Source organism: Oryx dammah, unplaced genomic scaffold (assembly GCF_014754425.2).
Source record: "Oryx dammah isolate SB20612 unplaced genomic scaffold, SCBI_Odam_1.1 HiC_scaffold_3, whole genome shotgun sequence".
In the NCBI taxonomy this organism is placed as follows: domain Eukaryota; kingdom Metazoa; phylum Chordata; class Mammalia; order Artiodactyla; family Bovidae; genus Oryx; species Oryx dammah.
The window spans coordinates 23811816-23838220 of NW_024070187.1; the positions used below are offsets into that span (position 1 = coordinate 23811816).

The 26405-nt window shown below is 38.7% G+C and overlaps 1 protein-coding gene across 1 annotated transcript in view; it reads left to right on the plus strand.

Annotated features, from left to right (window-relative positions):
• The window catches only part of EMCN (endomucin), a 156265-nt gene that overhangs the window by 69179 nt on the left and 60681 nt on the right, over positions 1-26405 (plus strand). The window contains exons 6-7 of the mRNA XM_040238381.1: positions 5613-5726; positions 18971-19045. Of these exons, the coding sequence (XP_040094315.1) occupies positions 5613-5726; positions 18971-19045 (189 nt within the window). The remainder of the gene's footprint in view (positions 1-5612; positions 5727-18970; positions 19046-26405) is intronic.

The window sequence follows — 26405 nt, forward strand, 5'->3', positions numbered from 1 at the left end:
ATTTTTAGCTGGAATCACTGTAAGAAATACATTTTGCACTGGCACACATTTCATTCAGACATACATCACACACACACACACACACTCCTAAGCAAAAGCTTCATGAAACAATATTTATTCTCATTATTTACAAAACTACGTTAATGTTGTCTCTTTTCTCTTTCATTTGGGGAAAAAGCTCTGACTGCAATACATTAAATAGATTTAAATTTCTCTTTAATTGTTTAATAACTCAAAGTTTGAGAAACACTGTTATACACATCTCAAACAGAGTATTCTTTGTTATTTATTGTATACAGACATATTCCCTACTATATTAAAATCTCCTTAAGTGTGACTGTTTGGTACAACATAAAGTCTTTCACTGTTTAACTATGCTTTTCATACTGGCTACCAGTAAGTGTGTGGAAGCAAAAAGGAAAGAAGGAAAGAATGAAGTAAGGAAGGGAAAAAAATATGAAAAATATCTCTGGAGTTGTGGATTATACTCAGAAATTAAGGTTGTTTTCTATTTAGCAAGTCAAAGAGAGAAATCATTCAAGCTATTTACAGATGAAATTCCCATCCAAGTAGTATATGCTTCTTTGAATAACTTCTTCAATCTCAATTTAAACTTAGAAATTAGTATTATATCATAGACTCTAAGACAAAAAGAAAGATAGTAAAAACAAAATGACTAATTAATAGAGCAAAGGTAACTTCATATGTGCTATGTTCTTTTTATCTGCTAGATATTGCACAGCAGGAGGGGAGGGTAGTAAGACCAAGGGTATGAATGTATCTCCAGAGGTGAAAAAAGCTTTGATTTGGTTTCGGTAAAGCCTGTGAAAAGGCAATGTTGTTGTTCCTGTCTGTACAGAGCATGCCAGTATATGCTGAATATGTCAAGCAATTTCTGTGAGCTCTTTGTAAACAAAGTCAGAGCTAAGCACTAACACTCCCAAGCCCCTCAAATCTATAAAACGAAACAGGAAGAACACTCTTATCTCGTGACATCTCAAATATTGCTTTTCACTGACTTTCAAGATTATTGTTTTTTCCTCAAATTCAAAGAGGAAAATTTTGAATGAAATTTAAATTTAAATTTGACAAGTTCTATGAAGGATATGCATTTACTGTAATGACATACCCAATTTGACTGGAGTTTAAACGTAAGTTTTTGTTATTCAGAGTCCACCTTCTTATCAGCATGTGTTTCTCTGACTCCATATACAACTGACCTTTGAACACCATGTGTCTGAACTCCTTGGATCCACTTGTATGACTGTATGTTTGTGTGTATGTGTGCTCACTTGTGTCTGACTCTTTGCGACCCCATGGACTGTAGCCCACCAGGCTCTTCTGCCATGGGATTTTCAAGGCAAGAATACTGGAGTGAGTTACCATTTCCTTCTCCAGGGGAATCTTCCTGACCCAGGGATCAAACTCGCACCTCTTGTGTCTCCTTCATTGGCAGGCAGATTATTTACCACTGCACCACCTGGGAAACCCCATATGCTTGTATAAATGTTAAAAAATTACAATAATACTGTGTGAAACAAATCTTTCCATAGATCATGGAGAAGTCCTACATGCTTCACTTTAAAAAATAATATTGCAATGGGCGTTTTAAGAGTTCTTGTAAGACAGTGACTTTCTATTGCCAAAAATAATTATTAAAAAAATATATATAATATATATAACATTGTACTGTCTTCTCTTCTGTGCTTTTGACTATTACAATAGAGAGAAATAAATCATTTTAAAAGGCAGATTTATGGTGGCTCTAGTGCCAAGAATTTAGGCTTGTAGCAATTGTTGAATTTTTTAATCTATTGTCTACTAATACATTCCAAAGAGACAATAAGTTTACATATAGTTAGACACACACACATATATCTATCTATCTATCTATCTATCTATCTATCTATCTATCTATCTATATATATATATATATATATATAGAGAGAGAGAGAGAGAGAAAAGGGGGGGAGGAGAGAAAGAAAGGAGAATGCTATGTCCCAGGTAGAAATGAATTAGTACTAAGATTTTAGTATTTACTAAATACACTAGGACCACAGCCTTGTCTAACTCAATGAAACTAAGCCATGCCCCATGGGGCCACCCAAGATGTACAGGTCATGGTGGAGAGGTCTGACAGAATGTGGTCCACTGGAGAAAGGAATGGCAAACCACTTCAGTATTCTTGCCTTGAGAACCCCATGAACAGTATGAAAAGGCAAAATGATAGGATGCTGAAAGAGGAACTCCCCAGGTCAGTAGGTGCCCAATATGCTACTGGAGATCAGTGGAGAAATAACTCCAGAAAGAATGAAGGGATGAAGCCAAAGCAAAAACAATACCCAGTTGTGGATGTGACTGGTGATAGAAGCAAGGTCTGATGCTGTAAAGAGCAATATTGCATAGGAACCTGGAATGTCAGGTCCATGAATCAAGGCAAATTGGAAGTGGTCAAACAGGAGATGACAAGAGTGAACTTAGACATTCTAGGAATCAGTGAACTAAAATGGACTGGAAGGGGTTAAATTATATCTACTACTATATCTACCATTTTATCTATCTATTATATCTACCATTATATCTACTACTGCGGGCAGAAATTCCTTAGAAGAAATGGAGTAGCCGTCATGGTCAACAAAAGAGTCCCAAATGCAGTACTTGGATGCAATCTCAAAAACGACAGAATGATCTCTGTTCGTTTCCAAGGCAAACCATTCAATATCACAGTAATCCAAGTCTACACCCCAACCAGTAACACTGAAGAAGCTGAAGTCTACAAGACCTTTCAGAACTAACACACAAAAAAGATGTCCTTTTCATTATAGGGGACTGGAATGCAAAAGTAGAAAGTTAAGAAACACCTGGGATAAAGGGAAATTTGGCCTTGGAATGCGGAATGAAGCAGGGCAAAACTAATAGAGTTTTGCCAAGAAAATGCACTGGTCATAGCAAACACCCTCTTCCAACAACACAAGAGAAGACTCTACACATGGACATCACCAGATGGTCAACAACAAAATCAGATTGATTATATTCTTTGCAGCCAAAGACGGAGAAGTTCTATACAGTCAACAAAAACAAGACCAGGAGCTGACTGTGGCTCAGATCATCAACTCCTTATTGCCAAATTCAGACTTAAATTGAAGAAAGTAGGGAAAACCACTAGACCATTTAGGTATGACATAAATCAAATCCCTTATGATTATACATTGGAAGTGAGAAATAGATTTACGGGCCTAGATCTGATAGATAGAGTGCCTGATGATCTATGAACTGAGGTTCATGAACCAGGAGACAGGGATCAAGATCATCCCCATGGAAAAGAAATGCAAAACAGCAAAATGGCTGTCTGGGGAGGCCTTACAAATAGCTGTGAAAAGAAGAGAAGCGAAAAACAAAGGAGAAAAGGAAAGATATAAGCATCTGAATGCAGATTTCAAAGAATAGCAAGAAGAGATAAGAAAGCCTTCCTCAGCAATCAATGTAAAGAAATAGAGGAAAACAAAGAATGGGAAAGACTAGAGATCTCTTCAAGAAAATTAGAGATTCCAAGGGAACATTTCACGCAAAGATGGGCTCGATAAAGGACAGAAATGGTCTGGACCTAACAGAAGCAGAAGATATTAAGAAGAGGTGGCAAGAATACATGGAAGAACTGTACAGAAAAGATCTTCACGACCAAGATATCATGATGGTGTGATCACTCACCTAGAGCCAGACATCCTGGAATGTGAAGTCAAGTGGGCCTTAGAAAGCATCACTACGAACAAAGCTAGTGGAGGTGATGGAATTCCAGTTGAGCTGTTTCAATTCCTGAAAGATGGTGCTGTGAAAGTGCTGCACTCAATATGCCAGCAAGTTTGGAAAACTCAGCAGTGGCCACAGGACTGGAAAAGGTCCGTTTTCATTCCAATCCCAAAGAAAGACAATGCCAAAGAATGCTCAAACTACCACACAATTGCACTCATCTCACATGCTAGTAAAGTAATGCTCAAAATTCTCCAAGCCAGGCTTCAGCAATACGTGAACCGTGAACTCCCTGATGTTCAAGCTGGTTTTAGAAAAGGCAGAGGAACCAGAGATCAAATTGCCAACATCCACTGGATCATGGAAAAAGCAAGAGAATTCCAGAAAAACATCTATTTCTGCTTTATTGACTATGCCAAACCCTGTGACTGTGTGGATCACAATCAACTGTGGAAAATTCTGAAAGAGATGGGAATACGAGACCACCTGACCTACCTCTTGAGAAATCTGTATGCAGGTCAGGAAACAACAGTTAGAACTGGACATGGAACAACAGACTGGTTCCAAATAGGAAAAGGAGTACATCAAGGCTGTATATTGTCATCCTGTTTATTTAACTTACATGCAGAGTACATCATGAGAAACGCTGGGCTGGATGAAGCACAAGCTGGAATCAAGATTTCCAGGAGAAATATCAATAACCTCAGATATGCAGATGACACCACTCTTATGGCAGAAAGTGAAGAGGAACTAAAAAGCTTCTTGATGAAAGTGAAAGAGGAGAGCGAAAAAGTTGGCTTAAAACTCAACATTCAGAAAACGAAGATCATGGCATCTGGTCCCATCACTTCATGGGAAATAGATGGGGAAACAGTGGAAACAGTGTCAGACTTTATTTTGGGGGCCTCCAAAATCACTGCAGATGGTGATCGCAGCCACGAAATTAAAAGACGCTTACTCCTTGGAAGAAAAGTTATGACCAACCTAGATAGCATATTGAAAAGCAGAGACATTACTTTGCTGACTAAGGTCCGTCTAGTCAAGGCTATGGTTTTTCCAGTAGTCATGTATGGATGTGAGAGTTGGACTGTGAAGAAAGCTGAGCACTGAAGAATTGATGCTTTTGAACTGTGGTATTGGAGAAGACTCTTGAGAGTCCCTTGGACTGCAAGGAGATCCAACCAGTCCATTCTGAAGGATATCAGCCCTGGGATTTCTTTGGAAGGACTGATGCTAAAGCTGAAACTCCAGTACTTTGGCCACCTCATGCGAAGAGTTGACTCATTGGAAAAGACTCTGATGCTGGGAGGGATTGGGGGCAGGAGGAGAAGGGGACAACAGAGGATGAGATGGCTGGATGGCATCACTTACTTGATGAATGTGAATCTGAGTGAACTCTGGGAGTTGGTAATGGACAGGGAGGCCTGGCGTGCTGCGATTCATGGGGTCGCAAAGAGTCGGACACGACTGAGCGACTGAACTGAACTGACGTGAACTGAATAACTTGCTCTAAAAACACTTGGTAAACACTGCCCATAGAGTATTTGTTTAATTATTTCACCTGACAATGTTACTTTAGTGGCTTAAGTGTCAAACTTACACATGTATTCCTCACTAGTTTTGTAAGATATTATTTTCTTTCAGAACCACAGACTCCTCCTGCAAATCATCTTAAAAATTCATGCCATTGGTGAGAAGCTGATGGAGTGAATGAATGAGTACTGAACTCAAGGTTGAATTCTTTGACAATTAGAAAATTAATTACAAAACCATACATACAGTTTATTTTGTTTAAATATACTAGAATGTTTCTCAGCAAAATAAATGTAAATTTTAATGAAACTAACACAATTTATTTTTTTCAGAAGCCTCAACTCCAAGCACTCCACTATCAGCAACTTCTAAAGTAAATGCAAGTTCACCAACAATAAATACATCACCAAATGATGAGAAATCAACAGGTGAAATATCTACTGAAGGTAGGATTAATTTTTCATGAAATTTACTCTAACTTTAACAATAAAATTATCACCCGTATAATTTAATCATAGGAAAATTATTTGGGAATCTTGTATCTTTGATATGAAAGTCTGGGTTATTTCCTTATTTTGAAATGTATGTGTTATTTTGGATTGAATACAGAGCCCTGAGATCATAGTGGACTTCTTTTTTTTTTTTTTTTGATCACTTCTTGTTTGAGAATGATCTTATTGTGAGGGTTATGCATACAAAGTTTATTTTTAGAGAAGAAAAATTATCATTTCTCAGTCACAAAAATATCTTTCTAACTATTCCAGTTCCCCACTTAAGCAGCACAGCTAACATGGTGGAACTATATTAATAACAGACTGATTTTATTAGTTACTTTGGGATGATAATAGATATACTCAGTAAATTTCAGTAGCAGTGTCATCAGTATGGTTACTGGACTGAGTGACACATGTATCATGTTTTATGGCTCTTGGTATTAAAGAAAATTACCTTATCATCCATGAAAAATAAAATGAGCCATTAGGATCATTCAGTTAAAAACTCAAGAGATCATTAACCCAGCACATAAAGCATTGTCCATCCTGAAAAAAAACATAAAATGAGGCATATCATTCAGGTCCAGTAAACAGTGGAGCAGGGGAAATAGAAATGTTTGTTGATTTCCTATGGGCAGAAATATAGTTATCATGCTAAGGTCACAGAAAGACCTAAAAATCACGTACCCTAATAAACGGAAATCTCCACTGCTGTCTTTCTTGCCCTCATAGTCCTCATTTAACTTCCATTCTAAGACATACGGAAGATTCATAAGGGCTAGTTCACTGGACTTGAATGTGATGGTGATACTCAAGAGAAAAGGGGTATTATGTTATAGTTCATTGTTTCCAAACTGTCTAATTCTAATGTGAAACCAAACCAACCCTTAGAACTTCTTTACTGAACTAAGAGAAAGTATTACATTACACATGGAGGGCAGCACAGGAGATTTATTCTCAAAATGTGGTACAATCTGCATTACCAACTAAGGGAAACTCCAAATGACCGCCAGGGAGCCAGGGACCATGAGGCCTTCAACCAACACTCCACAGGCTGAATTATTTCATTTTTTATTTTAATTTTTACAAAGCATATCTCTCTCTTCATATATATAGATGTGTATATTTTTATATAAAGATATATATATAATAAAATATAATATTATATATATATATGAAATCTCTATCTCCCTTCAATCTCTCTGAGTTCCCAAATGAGTCCTTTGCTTAAAATTGTTTGATTTTGATAAAACATATTACTTTTGCAAGCAATAGTGTGAAAACATTAGTCACTCAGTCATATCCAACTCTTTGCAATGCCATGGACTGTACCCTGGCAGGTTCCTCTGTCCATGGAATTCTCCAGGCTAGAATACTGGAGTGGGTAGCCATTCCCTTCTCCAGGGGATCTTCCTGACCCAAGGATCAAACCTGCATCTCTCATATTGCAGACAGATTCTTTACCATCTGAGTCACCAGGAAAGCCCTTGTAATCAATAATATCCCCCCAAAAGAACCAGAAAACAAAGAAAGTAAGTGCAGATGTTGCATGAAGCCCCAAAGAGTTAAAGTTCCACAGTTTTTCTGGTAACTACTGGGAACATATGCTTTCTAAGTGGGAAGATCGCTAGCTTGCCTACAATGGTCTATGATGAATAACACTGTCTAAATAATAACACAAGTCCTAACCACTATGGTAAGTGATCATGAAAGGGTGGAGATGGAGGTTTCACTGAAAGGATCCAGAATTGTAATTTTTGATACCAAGATTTCACCTTACCTTTTTCACTTGAAAGAGAAACTCTATACCTATTCATGTGAAACATAATGGGGGAGACCTTTACATCAACTTTACCTTTGGCGGCTCCTGTTGAGGGACACTTGGGAGAACAGTTGAAATCATGTGCGTGCGTGCGCACGTGCACACACACACACACACACACACACATTTCTCCTAATTCCTTGCAAGGGACATTTTTACTGCTTTATATTGCCCATGTAGTAAAAACTAAACTAATCTGCCTGTTTTTCAAAAGTTGTCCAAGTAAGTTTTAAATTATTCACATCCAATTATGAAAATGGTAATAGACCATAAGAGTTTTTCTTTTTTAAAATTTTTATTATAAAGATGTTCATATGTACCCACAAATAAAGAATACTCTAATTCATCTCTCAGAATCAATAATCATCAAGCTTTTACCCCCTTTGCTTCATTTTTCCTTTTCTTTCTCCTTCTTTCCATCCTCCCACCATCTCTTCTTTCCCTCTTTTCTGCTTTGCACCTCCCTCTTTTCTTCTTCCTGCTTCTTTTCTTCCTTTATTCTCTCTCTCTCTCTTTGTTTTTGCTTTTGGATATTTTGAAGGCAATTCAAACTGTATGCCATTTTACCTCTGCACACTAAGAGTGCATCACAAAAAATAAGAACGTTTATTACAAAGCTACAGTGTCATCATCAAATTTCCCAAATTAAATCTAATGAATTCAGTTCAGTTCAGTCGCTCAGTCGTGTCCGACTCTTTGCGACCCCATAAATCGCAGCATGCCAGGCCTCCTTGTTCATCACCATCTCCCGGAGTTCACTCAGACTCACGTCCATTGAGTCCGTGATGCCATCCAGCCATTTCATCCTCGTCCCCTTCTCCTCCTGCCCCCAATCCCTCCCAGCATCAGAGTCTTTTCCAATGAGTCAACTCTTCGTATGAGGTGGCCAAAGTACTGGAGTTTCAGCTTTAGCATCATTCCTTCCAAAGAAATCCCATGGCTAATCTCCTTCAGAATGGACTGGTTGGATCTCCTTGCAGTCCAAGGGACTCTCAAGAGTCTTCTCCAACACCACAGTTCAAAGGCATCAATTCTTCAGCGCTCAACCTTCTTCACAGTCCAACTCTCACATCCATACATGACCACAGGAAAAACCATAGCTTTGACTAGACGGACCTTAGTCGGCAAAGTAATGTCTCTGCTTTTGAATATACTATCTAGGTTGGTCATAACTTTTCTTCCAAGGAGTAAGCGTCTTTTAATTTTGTGGCTGCAGTCACCATCTGCAGTGATTTTGGAGCCCCCCAAAATAAAGTCTGACACTGTTTCCACTGTTTCCCCATCTATTTCCCATGAAGTGATGGGACCAGATGCCATGATCTTTGTTTTCTGAATGTTGAGCTTTAAGCCAACTTTTTCACTCTCCTCTTTCACTTTCAACAAGAGGCTTTTTAGTTCCTCTTCACTTTCTGCCATAAGGGTGGGGTCATCTGCATATCTGAGGTTATTGATATTTCTCCAGGCAATCTTGATTCCAGCTTGTGTTTCTTCCAGTCCAGCGATTCTCATGATGTACTCTGCATAGAAGTTAAATAAGCAGGGTGACAATATGCAGCCTTGATGTACTCCTTTTCCTATTTGGAACCAGTCTGTTGTTCCATGTCCAGTTCTAACTGTTGCTTCCTGACCTGCATACAAGTTTCTCAAAAGGCAGGTCAGGTGATCTGGTATTCCCATCTCTTTCAGAATTTTCCACAGTTGATTGTGATCCACACAGTCACAGGGTTTGGCATAGTCAATGAAGCAGAAATAGATGTTTTTCTGGAACTCTCTTGCTTTTTCCATGATCCAGCGGATGTTGGCAATTTGATCTCTGTTTCCTCTGCCTTTTCTAAAACCAGCTTGAACATCAGGGAGTTCACTGTTCACGTATTGCTGAAGTCTGGCTTGGAGAATTTTGAGCATTACTTTACTAGCATGTGAGATGAGTGCAATTGTGCTGTAGTTTGAGCATTCTTTGGCATTGCCTTTGTTTGGGATTGGAATGAAAACGGACCTTTTCCAGTCCTGTGGCCACTGCTGAGTTTTCCAAACTTGCTGGCATATTGAGTGCAGCACTTTCACAGCACCATCTTTCAGGAATTGAAACAGCTCAACTGGAATTCCATCACCTCCACTAGCTTTGTTTATAGTGATGCTTTCTAAGGTCCACTTGACTTCACATTCCAAGATGTCTGGCTCTAGATTAGTCATCACATCATCATGATTATCTGGTTCGTGAAGATCTTTTTTGTACAGTTCTTCCGTGTATTCTTGCCACCTCTTCTTAATATCTTCTGCTTCTGTTAGGTCCAGACCATTTCTGTCCTTTATCGAGCCCATCTTCGCATGAAATGTTCCCTTGGTATCTCTAATTTTCTTGAAGAGATCTCTAGTCTTTCCCATTCTGTTGTTTTCCTCTATTTCTTTGTGTTGATCGCTGAAGAAGGCTTTCTTATCTCTTCTTGCTATTCTTTGAAATCTGCATTCAGATGCTTATATCTTTCTTTTTCTCATTTGCTTTTCACCTCTCTTCTTTTCACAGCTATTTGTAAGGCCTCCCCAGACAGCCATTTTGCTTTTTTGCATTTCTTTTACATGGGGATGGTCTTGATCCCTGTCTCCTATACAATGTCATGAACCTCATTCGATAGTTCATCAGGCACTCTATCTAGTATCATTTAAAATCCATTTCAAAGGGCTTTAAGGGTTAAAATCTAATAGAACAGTGGGAGAAAGAAGGAAATGAGTACATTCTGGGGTCTCTGAAGAAACCAGCTGAAAGAATAATGGTGGAGAAGAGATGAAAAAAGGAAGACAGATTCTGCTGTCCACAAACTACTGGGATCAAGTATGCGAAACAAAGTCTGGCATGGTGGAAGAGATGGGTGAAGACATCAGGCAGCTGGGGGTCCATTGCACTTGAAGGAAAATGAGGGAACAAGAGTGGAGAAGAGAAAGGAACTCCTTCTTATCTGATTTACTTGATCACCACTTGTATATTAAGGGCATAATTTAGTTGGACTTAATATATTGATATTGCCTGTGTTCCTAAAAACAGTATACTTAATACACAGATGAGGAATATACATTGGAAGGACTGATGCTGAAGCTGAAGCACCAATACTTTGGCCATCTGATGCGAAGAGCCAACTCATTGGAAAAGACTCTGATGCTAGGAAAGATTGAAGGCAAATGGAGCAGGGGGCAGCAGAGGATGAGATGGTTAGACAGCATCCCTGACTCAGTGGACATGAATTTGAGCAAACTTTGGTAACTAGGGGAGGACAGAGAAGCCTGGAGTACTACCATCCATGAAGTCTCAAAGAGTGGGACACAACTTAGTGACTAAACAACAACAAAGAAGACCATGGAAAATTTGCCTCAAATTCTCATATTCTGACCAGTGTATCAGGATATATGGCTTTCTCTTTTCAGGCTTGTGAGAAGTTTTCTATGTTGTTCCATTCTTCAAAGTAACCACTTTTAAATTATATAATAATACCATAAAAAGTATATCTATAGTTGAAATCATTTTTATTCCCCATTCCTCATGGCCACCAAGGTCATTTTAAACATAAAGGATTTACCAAAAAATACAACATGGAGAAACATTTTTATTTTCATTTTAAGTTGTCCCAACCAGATTTTCTTCTTAAAGGTCAAAAGATAGTTGATTTAAATGTTAATGTTTATCTAAAATACATACATTTTCTTCCTTACGACAATGGCAAAAATTCTATCATTAGAAAAATGGAAAATGTGCAGCCAAGATAGGAATCCTTGCAGTGAAGTAGTCATGGTGGCACAGTGCTGATAGAGCTTTGCCCAGAGCAGGCTTGTTTTCAGTTTACTCAATTAGAGAGACGGGATTTGATCTATTTCTAGATGTGTATCACATGCTCTGCCCATTTTATTCAAAGGCCAAATGGCCAGGGTTAAAATCAACATTTGGTCAACACTGAATATCATCATTATAAAAGGAAATATTAAAAATACACCTGCAGTTTCATTATTCAAATGTAACTATTATTCAACATTTTAAAAACACTTTATAGTCAGATATTTTAACAAGCTGAATCATAATGCAGAAATAAAAATTTTCAGCATAGATACTTCAAATTTTTGATACTAAATAGACATTCAATTTCAATTGAGGTCAGTAGAGAGACCAGGGATTTTGGGCCATTTCTTCCCTATAGGAGGCCAGTTGTGGTGGTGTTTAAGATGCACTTTCACTCTAGAAACAAAGATAAAACTATAAAGAAGACTTTTAAAATGCATTCTTGTAAGTTTTCTTATATGATTAATGGGGAAAAAATAGGCTTGGGAACCACATTTTTCTATGTATCTTTCTCTTTTATCCATTGTCTTTGTATTCTTTGTGAAGTTTGAATTTAACTTGAACTACTTGGGATATCTCTGTTACTTTTTTTTTCCTTTTTATAAAGTTTCAAAGTAGTAAAGGTGACATTTTGCTTGTAGTTTATCTTCACAAGTTATGGCATGTTCCAAAATTAGACACTTTCTTAAAACTCTTGTGTTCTAAATGGAATTAAACACAACTCTAAAAGGTTGTTTTGGAAAATATTATGAATGATAGTTTACTAAACCACTTTTCACAGAGTAGAATTATATTCTTATGATTTAATCTTTTATAAACATTTGTTGACTCAAAATGATGTATCCCTAAAAGATATATATAGCTATGCGTGTTAAGTCATTTCAGTCGTGTCTGACTCTGCTACCTTGTACACTGTAGCTGACCAGGCTCCTCTGTCCATGGAATTCTCCAGGCAAGAATACTGGAATGGGATGCCAAGTCTTCCTCCAGGGGATCTTCCAGGGAATCTTCCTAACCCAGGGATCAAACCCATGTCTCCTGCATCTTCTGCACTGCAGGCAGATTCTTTACCCACTGAGCCATCTGGGAAGCCCCAAATATAAATATAATCTCTTAATGTTCATATTAAATTCAGTCTATTTCTTTGCTTAACTATTATATAGTATTATTAATTTTGTGCATATAATTGACAGACCTAACAATCCTCATTAGATATTGCAACACTTTAATTTTGCAATAATATAGATGCATCTGTACTTCAGATTTTGAACATTTTTAGTACATGAAAAAAATTTTACTAAAATGCTTACCCATATTTGAAAATGAATATTTATACATTAATAATAAATCTAAAATACACTAAGCCTTTTTGTGTCATGGATACTGTTACAGTGACCATATATAGAGATCATCAGCATCATCACAAGATCACTGTTCACACACAAGTCCCAGGAACATCAGAAATGTACAACCACTTAACTCTTCTATTTTCTAAAGACCAAGGTGAAACAGAAGCCAAATAGATTTCTGATGAATACTTGAGCCAAAGCTCAAATTTGTTCCATCTCTTCCCACTGTCAAACATGATAGGTATAAAAGAAAAGGATCCAGAACTTCAGAAACTCAAAGATGATACACATTTTTTCTATTTACCATTATGTGTCCTAATTATTTTCTTTTATCATCTCTGTGTCTTTGATTTTCAAGCAGTAAATGAAATATATGCCAATAAAACATAATGACACAATGATAATCATTGTGTAAAAATTAATTACAGGAGTTTGCAGATTCCTTTATTATTTATTGTAAGAATTTAATTAATGTTATTATTGGTACCAAGAATAGTGATGAAGTGAAAACAAAGGCACTATGTTTGGCTGGAGGGGACACTTAATTTATATTTTTAACATCTTTACCTTAAAAAACACACAAACAAAAAATCTTTAAGATATTGGGATCATGTGAGTGGACAATGCAAAATCTCAAACCTAACTTTCAGCGATAACATTTCTGTTGTTGGTTTCTTCTTTTAGTTATAACCACATATTGAGTGTAGAAAAATTTTCGATAGTCTCAATTGCTCTCCACATTATAATGCACAGAATCTGCCTATTACAGTCACTTTCAGTTGCTGCTGCTGCTGCTAAGTCGCTTCAGTCGTGTCCGATTCTGTGCCACCCCATAGACGGCAGCCCTCAAGGCTCCCTTGTCCCTGGGATTCTCCGGCAAGAACACTGGAGTGGGTTGCCCTTGCCTTCTCCAATGCATGAAAGTGAAAAGTCAAAGTGAAGTCACTCAGTCAGGTCCAACTCTTAGCGACCCCATGGACTGCAGCCTACCAGATTTTTCCATCCATGGGGTTTTCAAAGCAAGAGTACTAGAGTGGGGTGCCACTGCCTTCTCTGTTTCTGTTACTAGAATAACCTATATTCCCTAACAAGCAGTGAAGAAAGAGGAGTGAGCAATAAACCAAACCTTCACCACCTGCTTAGAGGTGTTTGTCCTCAGCAACCCTCCAATAATCTTATCTTCCTCTTATGGTTCCCTCCTGTATTCCAATATACAGCTCCAACCAGCTTACCCTTGAAAACTTTCCCTGGACCAGGGTTTTAAAGTATCACGTAAACTGTGCAGAGCTAAATAGTTCCTCCCTCAAACACATCATGCATATATATATAAGAACCAAGATTTTATAAATGTCACGTAGTAAAAGTAGAGCCAGTGCCCTATTCGCAAAAAGACATTCTAATATGCTTTAAGGAAAAAGGGAATGCTATTATGAGTAGCAAATCAGTCAGCTGTGTTCACTACTTAAGGGAGATCTTTATCCTTCAGTTGGTCCCTCTATCCTGTATGAGTGCCATCTTCCCTGAAACAGCATTTACTTCATGCCTACTCTGTGCCAGGAATTGTTCTTCATGGTAACATAGGTTAAAAAGATGACTAAGGCCCAGCTGGAGCATGTGGTGGCTGCAGGGAGTGGGAGGAGGAGCACGGAAAAAAACAAAATGACTTGAGTTAGATACTGCCCTCCAAAGCCTTGGAGATGGCCTTGAACAAAGTGGGAATTCAATGTTTCATAAATGAAAAACATTAATTACAAGAGTTTGCAGATTCCTTTATTATTTATGGTTATTAGAAGTTTCAAAGTCACAACTAAGTCAATAAAATTAAATGTTATTTTGGAGAAAAAAATCATATTACTCCTAGGTCCTATTGACCAAGTAGTTTTTCTCACTAGGAAAAATAAAATGATTTTAAATCATTTACTTTTACAACTTTTTTGCATGTTTCAACATACCCAGGTAACAATCTGCAATATAAATCTGCTTTGGAGGCCTGTTATACAAAAATGTGTGTGAAACGTGTGTGTGTGTGTGTATGTGTTTACTGGGCCACCTAGGCATTCAGTAATTATATTCCTTAAGGTGGACAAAAATGGGAAATGGAAAAAGTAAAGCTACACAACAGTTTCAGTTCAGTTTAGTCACTCAGTCATGTCCAACTTTTTGTGACCCCACGGACTGCAGCATGCCAGGCTTCCCTGTCCATCACCAACTCCCGGAGCTTACTCAAACTCATGTCCATTGAGTCGGTGATGCCATCCAACCATCTCATCCTCTGTCATCCCCTTCTCCTCCTGCCTTCAATCTATCCCAGCATCAGGGCCTTTTCCAAGGAGTCAGTTCTTCACATCAGGTGGCCAAAGTATTGGAGTTTCAGCTTCAACATCAGTCCTTCCAATGAATATTCAAGACTGATTTCCTTTAGGATGAACCAGTTGGATCTCCTTGCAGTCCAAGGGACTCTCAAGAATTTTCTCCAACACCACAGTTCAAAAGCATCAATTCTTCAGCACTCAGCTTTCTTTATAGTCCAACTCTCACATTCATACACGACTACTGGAAAAAACCATAGTTTTGACTAGACAGACCTTTGTTGGCAAAGTAATGTCTCTGCTTTTTAATATGCTGTCTATATTGGTCATAGCTTTTCTTCCAAGAAGCAAACATCTTTTAATTTCATGGCTGCAGTCACCATCTGCAGTGATTTTGGAGCCCCAAATAATAAAGTCTGACACTGCTTCCACTGCTTCCCCATCTATTTGCCATGAAGTGATGGGACCAGATACCATGATCTTAGTTTTCTGAATGTTGAGTTTTAAGCCAACTTTTTCACTCTCCTCTTTCACTTTCATCTAGATGCTTTTTAGTTCTTCTTCGCTTTCTTCTATATGGGTGGTGTCATCTGCATATCTGAGGTGATTGATGTTTCTCCCAGCAATCTTGATTCCAGCTTGTGCTTCACTCAGCCCAGCGTTTCTCATGATGTACTCTGCATGTAAGTTAAATAAGCAGGGTGACAATATAACACCCTGATGTACTCCTTTCCTGATTTGGAACCAGTCTGTTGTTCCATGTCCAGTTTTAACTGTTCCTTCCTGACCCACATACAGATTTTTCAGGAGGCAGGTGAGGTGGTCTGGTATTCCCATCTCTTTAAGTATTTTTCACAGTTTGTTGTGATTCACACATCCAAAGGCTGTGGTATAATCAATAAAGCAGAAGTAGATGTTTTTCTGGAACGCTCTTGCTTTTTCTATGATCCAACGGATGTTATCTCTGGTTCCTCTGTCTTTTCTAAATCCAGCTTGAACGTCTGGAAGTACTCGATTCACATTCTGTTGAAGCCTGGCTTGGAGAATTTTGAGCATTACTTTGCTAGCATGTGAGATGAGTGAGTGCAACGTGTGGTAGTTTAAGCATTCTTTAGCATTGCCTTTCTTTGGGATTGGAATGAAAACTGACTTTTCCAGTCCTATGGCCACTGCTGAGTTTTCCAAATTTGCTGGCATATTGAGTGCAGCACTTTCACAGCATCATCTTTTAGGATATGAAATAGCTCAACTGGAATTCCATCACCTCCACTAGCTTTGTTTGTAGTGATGCTTTCTAAGGCCCACTTGACTACACATTCCAGGATATCTGGCTCTAGGTGAGTCATCACACCATCATGATTATCTGGGTTGTGAAGATCTTTTTGTACAGATCTGTGTATTCTTGCCACCTCTTCTTTTATCTTCTGCTTCTGCCTTGAGGAGATACCCCAGGTCCAAGGGCAAAGGAAATTCTCCAGCAAGATGGTAGGAGTGGTGAAATCGTGATTAGAATCAAACCCCATACCCACCAGAGACGCTCAGAGAGCTCAAACAAACATTGTGTGCACCAGGACCCAGACCCCACAGAGACTGAGACAGAACTGTGTTTGAATGTCTCCCGCAGAGGTATGGGTCAGCATGGGCTCTGGGTGCAGCAGACCTGGGTAGGGCATAAGCCCTCTTGGAGGAGGCCACCACTAACCCCACCATAGAGCTGCCAGAGCTTACACCGGACTGGGAACCAGATTCCTGGAGGGCACAAACCTTGTGTGCACCAGGACCCAGGAGAAAGGAGCAGTGACCCTACAAGAGACTGACCCAGACTTGCCCATGTGTGTCCAGGAGTCTCCAGTGGAGGCGTGGGTCGGCGGTGGCTGGGGGCACTGAGTGTAGCAATGCATTGATGGGACCTTTTGAAGGAGGTCCATTATCTTCATTACCTCCACCATAGTTTGGCCCAAGGTAAATAACAGGGAGGGAACACAGCCCAACCAACAACCGAAAATTTGATTAAAGATTTATTGAGCATGGCCCTGCCCATCAGAACAAGACCCAGTTTCCCCCTCAGTTAGTCTCTCCCTTCAGGAAGCTTCCATAAGCCTCTTATCCCTCTCCATCAAAGGGCAGGCAGACTGAAAACCACAATCACAGAAAACTAATCAATCTGATTACATGGACCATAGCCTTGTCTAACTCAATGAAACTATGAGCCATGCCATGTAGGGCTACCAAAGATGGACAGCTCATAGTGGAGAGTTCTGACAAAACGTGATCCACTGTAGAAGGTAATAGCAAACCACTTCAGTATTCTTGCCTTGAGAACCTCATGAACAGTATGAAAAGGCAAAAAGATAGGACACTGAATGATGAACTCCCCAGGTTGGTAGGTGCCCAATATGCTACTGGAGATCAGTGGAGAAATAACTCCAGAAAGAATGAAGAGAGAGCCAAAGCAAAAACAACACACAGTTGTGGATGTGACTGGTGATGGAAGTAAAGTTCAATGCTTTAAAGAGCAATATTGCATAGGAATTTGGAATGTTAGATCAAGGCAAATTGGAAGTGGTCAAACAGGAGATAGCAAGAGTGAGCATCGATGTTTTAGGAATCAGTGAACTAAAATGGACTGGAATAGGTGAATTTAACTCAGATGACCATTTTATCTACCACTGTGGGCAAGAATCCCTTAGAAGAAGTGGAGTAGCCCTCATAATCAACAAAAGAGTCTGAAATGCAGTACTTGGATGCAATCTCAAAAACGACAGAATGATCTCTGTTTGTTTCCAAGGCAAACCATTCAATATCACAATAATCTGAGTCTATGCTCTGACCAGTAATGCTGAAGAAGATGAAGTTGAATGGTTCTATGCGGACCTACAAGAACTTCTAGAACTAACACCCCCCGAAAAATGTCCTTTTCATTATAGGGGACTGGAATGCAAAAGTAGGAAGTAAAGAAATACCTGGAGTAACAGGTAAATATGGCTTTGGAATACAGAATAAAGCAGGGCAAAGGATAAGAGAGTTTTGCCAAGAGAATGCACTGGTCAGAGCAAACACCCTCTTCCAATAACACAGGAGAAGACTCTACACATGGACATCACCAGATGGTCAACAACAAAATCAGATTGATTATATTCTTTGCAGCCAAAGATGGAGAAGCTCTATATAGTCAGCAAAAACAAGACCAGGAGCTGACTGCAGCTCAGATCATGAACTCCTTATTGCCAAATTCAGACTTAAACTGAAGAAAGTAGGGAAAACCACTAGACCATTCAGGTATGACATAAATCAGATCCCTTATGATTATATAGTGGAAGTGAGAAATAGATTTAAAGGACTAGATCTGATAGACAGAGTGCTTGAAGAACTATGGACAGAGGTTCATGACATTGTACAGGAGGCAGGGATCAAGACCACTTCCAGGAAAAAGAAGTGTAAAAAGGCAAAATGGTTGTCTGAAGAGGGCTTACAAATAGCTGTGTAAAGAAGAGAAGCAATAGGCAAAGGAGAAAATGAAAGATATATCCATTTGAGTACAGAGTTCCAAAGAATAGCAAGGAGAGATAAGAAAGACTTCCTTAGTGATCAATGCAAAGAAATAGAGGAAAACAATAGAATGGGAAAGACTAGAGATCTCTTCAAGAAAATTAGAGCTACCAAGGGAACATTTCATGCAAAGATGGGCTCCATAAAGGACAGAAATGGTATGGATCTAACAGAAGCAGCAGATACTAAGAAGAGGTGGCAAGAATACACAGAAGAACTGTACAAATTTTACCCAGTATCTATAGAAAGATTTTCACTTTCAAATTAGACTTAATTTTATTTAATCCTTGACCAGCAAGATGAAATTGTAACTAATAATAATGTCATCTATCTTATCAAATTAGGAATTTCCAGCAAGGAACCCACACAAACGCCTCATGTGTTATCATCTCCAGTAACCCTCAGAGCTGAAGGTGACAGTGAGTAATGGCCATTTGTTTTGGCACCAATTTTCTTTTATCATTCACATACCATAATATTCAGTATTCCATTCAGTGAGTTTTAGTATATTTACAAGCTTGTGTAATCACCTGGAACATTTTCTCACCCCTAAAAAAAACTCTACACCTATCACAGTCACTCCCCATTCCACCCTTCCTTTAGTCCCTGGCAACCATTACCCTACTTTCTACTTTTACAGATTTACCTATTCTAGAAATTTCACATAAATGGAATCATGTAGCATGTGATCTTTGGTGTCTGGCTTCTTTCACTTAGTATAATGTTCTTAGGTTCACCCATGCTATAACATGTATCTGTAGTTCATACTTTTTTATGACTAATTAGATGTCATTGTGTAAACAGATCACATTTTCCTTATTTATTAGTTGATGTACATTTGGGTTGTTTCTATGTTTTAACCTATTGTAAATAATGATGCTAAGAACATTTATGTACATGTTTTTGTGTGATCATGTGTTTTCATTTCTTGGGTATTGTCCAGATTTAATAAACAAAACTTGAATATTTTAAATAGAGTTGATGGGCCAGAAGAGGGCCCTCTTCTGGGTCTATAGCAGAGCCCAATAGGAAGAATGACCCTCTTCTTTCCTGGCAATGACTCAATGAAAAGCCATACACTTTTGTTTACTGTAGCCATTCCCACTTCTTTTTCCCGTCTATAAAGCTGTTGTTTCCTTGCTGTGCGGTAACTTGCACGTGGCTCACCATGGCCACAGACTCTGAATTGCAGCTCTCTTCTGATCCCAAATAAATGCATCTTTGCTGGAGAAATATCTGGCAGTCCATTTGTTTCAGGTCAACAATGAACAGCTTGACGTGTAATTGTGGAGTCACATGGTAACACTATGTATAACTCTGAGGACCTGTTTTCCAGAGCAGCTGCATCATATTACCCACCAGGAGTGAATAAGGGTATCAGTTCTTCATTTTCTAGCCAATACTGTTGTCTCTCTTTTTTTTGTCATACCCGTTCTAGTGAGAGTGAAATGCTACCTCACTGTGGCCTTGATTCACACTTTCCTAAGGACTGATAATGCTGAGTATCTTAGATGCTCATGGACCATTTATATACCTTGTTTAGAGAAGTATCAGCTCTGTTTGATTCTTCACTATATTTTCCAGCTCTTTATTAAACTTCTCACTGTGATTCACTCCCAAGTTCATTGAGCTTGTCATTCTTCTCCCAAGTTCATTGACCATCTTCATTATCATTACCTTGAGTTCTTTACAATGTAAATTACTCATCTCCACTTAATATCTTTAGTTGTGGAAAATCTTTTATACTAGTCATTCAGAAATAGTGTCTCTATAAATAGTTGTAATTTCACTATACATGTAGACAGAGGTGAGCTCAGGATCTTCCTAATCCATCATCTTGTTCACAACTTAGGTTGTATTATCATTTTTAAAGATTATTTTAAAATTATTATTTAAACAGAATGAGTTTCAGAGAGGTTAAGTGACTTAACACAAAAGTGCAAATTCATAATAACAATTTGCAATTTGAAAGTTAGCCTTTTAATTTCAAATTTTTTCTCCATTGAACTAATTCATAATCAAATATTATATGATGAATAAGTATTATTATTTTAACCTCAACTATTACACTTAGATATTAAATATTGAGCCTTTCAGGTATTAACTGCTTATATAGCATACTTTTATTACAACACAAAATAGTCACACAATTTTATAACTTTTTACCTTTCTTTTCTGTTTTTCGTACATGTTCTGATTCTTTCCATGCTTATAGGATTCTTTTCCATTTGGGTGAGATTGCCAACCTGCTATGAATGGTTATTTATTTTGGGTTGCTTCTTTAAGTGAATAACATGTATACACATACATAAATACACACAACAAACTTATTAGAATTGTGTTTCTAAAAGGACAAATAAGTCCAAGTAGAAGGTGATATCCCTGGGCATTGTGTAGAAATAGTATTAGCATATCAATTTCATAATAATGAAAGATCTTATTATTTCTGCCTACTCAGATCTTGTTCATCTTACTTTTAGTGTGGACAGACAAGGTCTGATTTCAGGACCCTCATTACTAAGGCAATAGTTGTCTAAAATTGTTTGTAATTAGCAGAAATATTTCCTCATAAAATCTTTTGAGAAAATCCAAAATGTGAATATATCAAACAAATAGAAGTTGAGCTGCTGAGTTTGAAGCCGTGTGGTGGTGGTAGGTTCAGAGTGGACTGCTGGCTGTTTCTCTCTCTTAGCATAAAAGACAGCCTGCAAAGCTTCAGAGGCCTTCAGACTTTAGTGGTACAGTAAAAATTTACTGAGGTAGTCATTATTTTGTTTACTTAAATTCTATTTATAGTAAAGTAAAAAATGAATGTGTTCTACAACTGGAAAGCAAAGCAACTCTTTTTCACCCATCACCTGACCTGGGAATGACCTCATTGGTAATCATGAATTAGAGTTTTCAAACGGGGCAGCTCAAGTGTTGAGAAATTTTTAATGTCCTCATAAATATGATTGCTGACTTTTCGTATGTAACACCTTTTGGGGATGCCTTCCAAATGACTGTGAAAAGAAGAGAGGCAAAAAGCAAAGGAGAAAAGGAAAGATATAAGCATCTGAATGCAGAGTTCCAAAGAACAGCAAGAAGAGATAAGAAAGCCTTCTTCAGCGATCAATGCAAAGAAATAGAGGAAAACAACAGAATGGGAAAGACTAGAGATCTCTTCAAGAAAATTAGAGATACCAAGGGAACATTTCATGCAAAGATGGGCTCGATAAAGGACAGAAATGGTCTGGACCTAACAGAAGCAGAAGATATTAAGAAGAGGTGGCAAGAATACACGGAAGAACTGTACAAAGAAGATCTTCATGACCCAGATAATCATGATGATGTGATCACTCATCTAGAGCCAGACATCTTGGAATGTGAAGTCAAGTGAGCCTTAGAAAGCATCACTACGAACAAAGCTAGTGGAGGTGATGGAATTCCAGTTGAGCTGTTTCAAATCCTGAAAGATGATGCTGTGAAAGTGCTGCACTCAATATACCAGCAAGTTTGGAAAACTCAGCAGTGGCCACAGGACTGGAAAAGGTCAGTTTCATTCCAATCCCAAAGAAAGGCAATGCAAAAGAATGCTCAAACGACTGCACAATTGCACTCATCTCACATGCTAGTAAAGTAATGCTCAAAATTCTCCAAGCCAGGCTTCAGCAATACGTGAACTGTGAACTCCCTGACGTTCAAGCTGGTTTTAGAAAAGGCAGAGGAAACAGAGATCAAACTGCCAACATCCGCTGGATTATAGAAAAAGCAAGAGAGTTCCAGTAAAACACCTATTTCTGCTTTATTGACTCTGCCAAAGCCTTTGACTGTGTGGATCACAATAAACTGTGGAAAATTCTGAAAGAGATGGGAATCACAGACCACCTAACCTGCCTCTTGAGAAATCTGTATGCAGACCAGGAAGCAACAGTTAGAACTGGACATGGAACAACAGACTGGTTCCAAATAGGAAAAGGAGTATGTCAAGGCTGTTTATTGTCACCCTGCTTATTTAACTTCTATGCAGAGTACATCATGAGAAATGCTGGACTGGATGAAACACAAGCTGGAATCAAGATTGCCGGGAGAAATATCAATAACCCCAGATATGCAGATGACCCCACCGTTATGGCAGAAAGTGAAGAGGAGCTAAAAAGCCTCTTGATGAAAGTCAAAGTGGAGAGTGAAAAAGTTGGCTTAAAGCTCAACATTCAGAAAATGAAGATCATGGCATCTGGTCCCATCACTTCATGGGAAAGAGATGTGGAAACAGTGGAAACAGTGTCAGACTTTGTTTTTGGGGGGCTCCAAAATCACTGCAGATGGTGATTGCAGCCACAAAATTAAAAGACGCTTACTCCTTGGAAGAAAAGTTATGACCAACCTAGATAGTATATTCAAAAGCAGAGACATTACTTTACCAACTGAGGTCCGTCTAGTCAAGGCTATGGTTTTTCCTGTGGTCATGTATGGATGTGAGAGTTGGACTGTGAAGAAGGCTGAGCGCCGAAGAATTGATGCCTTTGAACTGTGGTGTTGGAGAAGACTCTTGCGAGTCCCTTGGACTGCAAGGAGATCCAACCAGTCCATTCTGAAGGAGATCAGTCCTGGGTGTTCTTTGGAAGGAATGATGCTAAAGCTGAAACTCCAGTACTTTGGCCACCTCATGCGAAGAGTTGACTCATTGGAAAAGACTCTGATGCTGGAAAGGGTTGGGGGCAGGAGGAGAAGGGGACAACCCAGGATGAGATGGCTGGATGGCATCACAGACTCGATGGACGTGAGTCTGAGTGAACTCCGGGAGTTGGTGATGGACAGGGAGGCCTGGCGTGCTGCAATTCATGGGGTCGCAAAGAGTCGGACATGACTGAGCGACTGAACTGAACTGAACTGAACTATGAGCAAATAAGATCAATAGATATGAAAAAATAAAGAAGGAACTCCTATCAGTATTTGCTATGGCTCTAAGAAACACTGTTAAAATAGAGTTTAAGGAAATAGAAAGTCAACATCCATTTATCATCGGTCTCTAAGAAAGAACAAAGAGATCAGAAAATTATGACATTGCTCCAAGGTCACCAAATGTCTCAGCCCACTTGATTTGGGTGGTGTGCTGTGTGTGCTTAGTCACTCAGTGGTGTCCGACTCTTTGCGACCCCACGGACTGTAGCCCGCCAGGCTCCTCTGTCCATGGAATTCTCTAGGCAAGAGTACTGGAGTGGGTTGCCACGCCCTCCTCCAGGGGATCTTCCCAACTCAGGGATCCAATCCAGGTCTCCCTCATTACAAGAGGGAGGATTCTTTACCATCTGAGCCACCAAGGAAGCATACAATGTAAAAAGCCACTCTAAGTACAGATATAAGTTTATTCCTGACCTACAATCAGTCTCAAGTTCCTATAAGCACTTACCTTGGGAAATTGGATTAGAGAATAGAGAGATCTGGAGACACCTAAACACCCCATTAGGCCAGCCCTAAGCAACAGGGAGCTCTCAGCCATCTGCTCAACCTACTTTTCTAGGGCTACTGTAGGTGGTACTTGATGGTTTGGCAAGAGACGTGCTAAGCACACCATTCCAATAGACCCTTAATGCCTACCTTAGTCCAGCCTCTAAATAATATAGACAAGAAAAAGGAAATATAATATTTACATAAAAATAGACGTTCTCCTCTTCCTGTATTCCCCTGGAAGCCTTATACATTGCTTCCTTGACACCATTCTGTGCTTCTCTGAAATCTTTGGGGACCCTTTAGAGTCTGGTTTCATTATCTGAGTTCCTCTTCCTTTAGCGTGGGTACTGGAGGACATGCTACCATCTTAGGGTTTTACAGTGTACAATAACATTTATAAAAATTCTTGGTAATCCAAAGACATTCATTTGATGTTTTTTAAAAAAATCTATGCAGCTCCTAGTAGTTTGACTATGGAAGTATTTTGTAACATAAACAAAACATACCAGAGTACTAGTATTCTATAACATATGTTTCAGTAAATGTTAACTGTCAAAAATTCACTGATCCCATATTCTATTTCTGAAGACAATGTGACCACACAAAAGATTTTGTTATGTGTATTGGATACTGTAAGTCAAATTATGTAATTTCAAAGGAATAAAGCTGCTTAATCCCCTTCCCTGCACAAGTTAACTCGATAAATCCTCTCTCTCGTCAGTCTGCTATAAACACATCTTAAATTCCTAATATAATTAATGTCCACATTTATTGTTTACTCCCCAAGATTTAATCTCCCAAAACATACAAAATGAATCTCACATTGATAATACCAACACAGATTATAAAACAGCCCAAATTCCTCACACTCATTCTACTTAGTTCTAATCAGTGGTCTAACATAAGACTGGTTGGAGTCAAAATCTCTTCTCTACGCTTACCCTCTAGTACTGATAAGACTTTCTCAAGTATCTGTTATATTGGATTCTCTTTATCCCTAATTAATTATTGTATAAAAATTTTTTATATTTTGTCTTCCATGCATTCCACCTATTGTTGTTGTTCAGTTGCTAAGTCATCTCTGACTCTTTGTAACCCCATGGAATGCAGCACGCCAGGCTCCTCTGTCCTCCACTATCTCCTTGAGTTTGCTCAAACTCATGCGCATTGAGACAATAATGCCATCTAACCATCTCATCCTCTATCATCCCCTTCCCTTCCTCCCTTCAACCTTTCCCAACATCAAGATATTTTCCAATGAGACGGCTCTTCGCATCAGGTGGCCAAAGTTTGGAGCTTAAGCTTCAGCAACAGTTCTCCAAGGAATATTCAGGGTTGATTTCATTTAGGATTAACTGGTTTGATCGTGTTGTCCAAGGGACTCTCGAGAATCTTCTCTGGTACCACAATTTAAAAACATCAATTTCTTGGCTCTTGGTCTTCTTTACGGTCCAACTTTCACAGTCGTACATGACTACTGGGAAAACCATAGCTTTCACTATACGGATCTTTGTCGTCAAAGTAATGTCTCTGCTTTTTAATATTCTGTCTAGGTTTGTTATAGTTTTCCTTCCAAGAAGCAAGCATTTTTAAAATTTCATGGCTGCAGTCACCATCTGCAGTGATTTTGGAACCCAAGAAAATGAAATCTGTCACTGCTTCCACTTTTCCCCCTTCTATTTGCCATGAAGTGGTGGGATCAGAGGCTATGTTCTTCCTTTTTGAAAGCTGAGTTTTAAGCCAGGTTTTTCATTCTCCTGCTTCACTCTCATCAAGGGGTCCTTTAGTTTCTCCTTGCTTTCTGTCATTAGAGTTATATCATATGCATATCTGAGGTTATTGATATTTCTCACAGCAATCTTGACTCCAGCTTGTGATTCATCCAGCCTGGCATTTCTAATGATGTACTCTGTATATAAGTTAAATAAGCAGGGTGACAATATGCAACCTTGATCTATTCCTTTCCCAATTTGGAACCAGTTTGTTGTTCCATGTCTGGTTCTAACTGTTGCTTCTTGATTTCATACAGGTTTCTCAGGAGACAGATAAGGTGGTATGGTATTCCCATCTCTTAAGAGTTTTCCAGTTTGTTGTGACAGACACAGTCAAAAGGCTTTATCATAGTCAATGAAGTAGAAGTAGCTGTTTTACTGGAATTCCCTTGCTTTCTCCATCTCCATGATCCAGCAGATGTTGGCAATTTGATCTCTGATTCCTCTCCCTTTACTAAACCCAACTTGTACATTTGGAAGTTCTTGGTTCTTGTACTGTCGAAGCCTAGCTTGAGCATGAATTTGCTAGCATAAGAAATGAGTTCAACTGTATAGTAGTTTAGACATTCTTTAG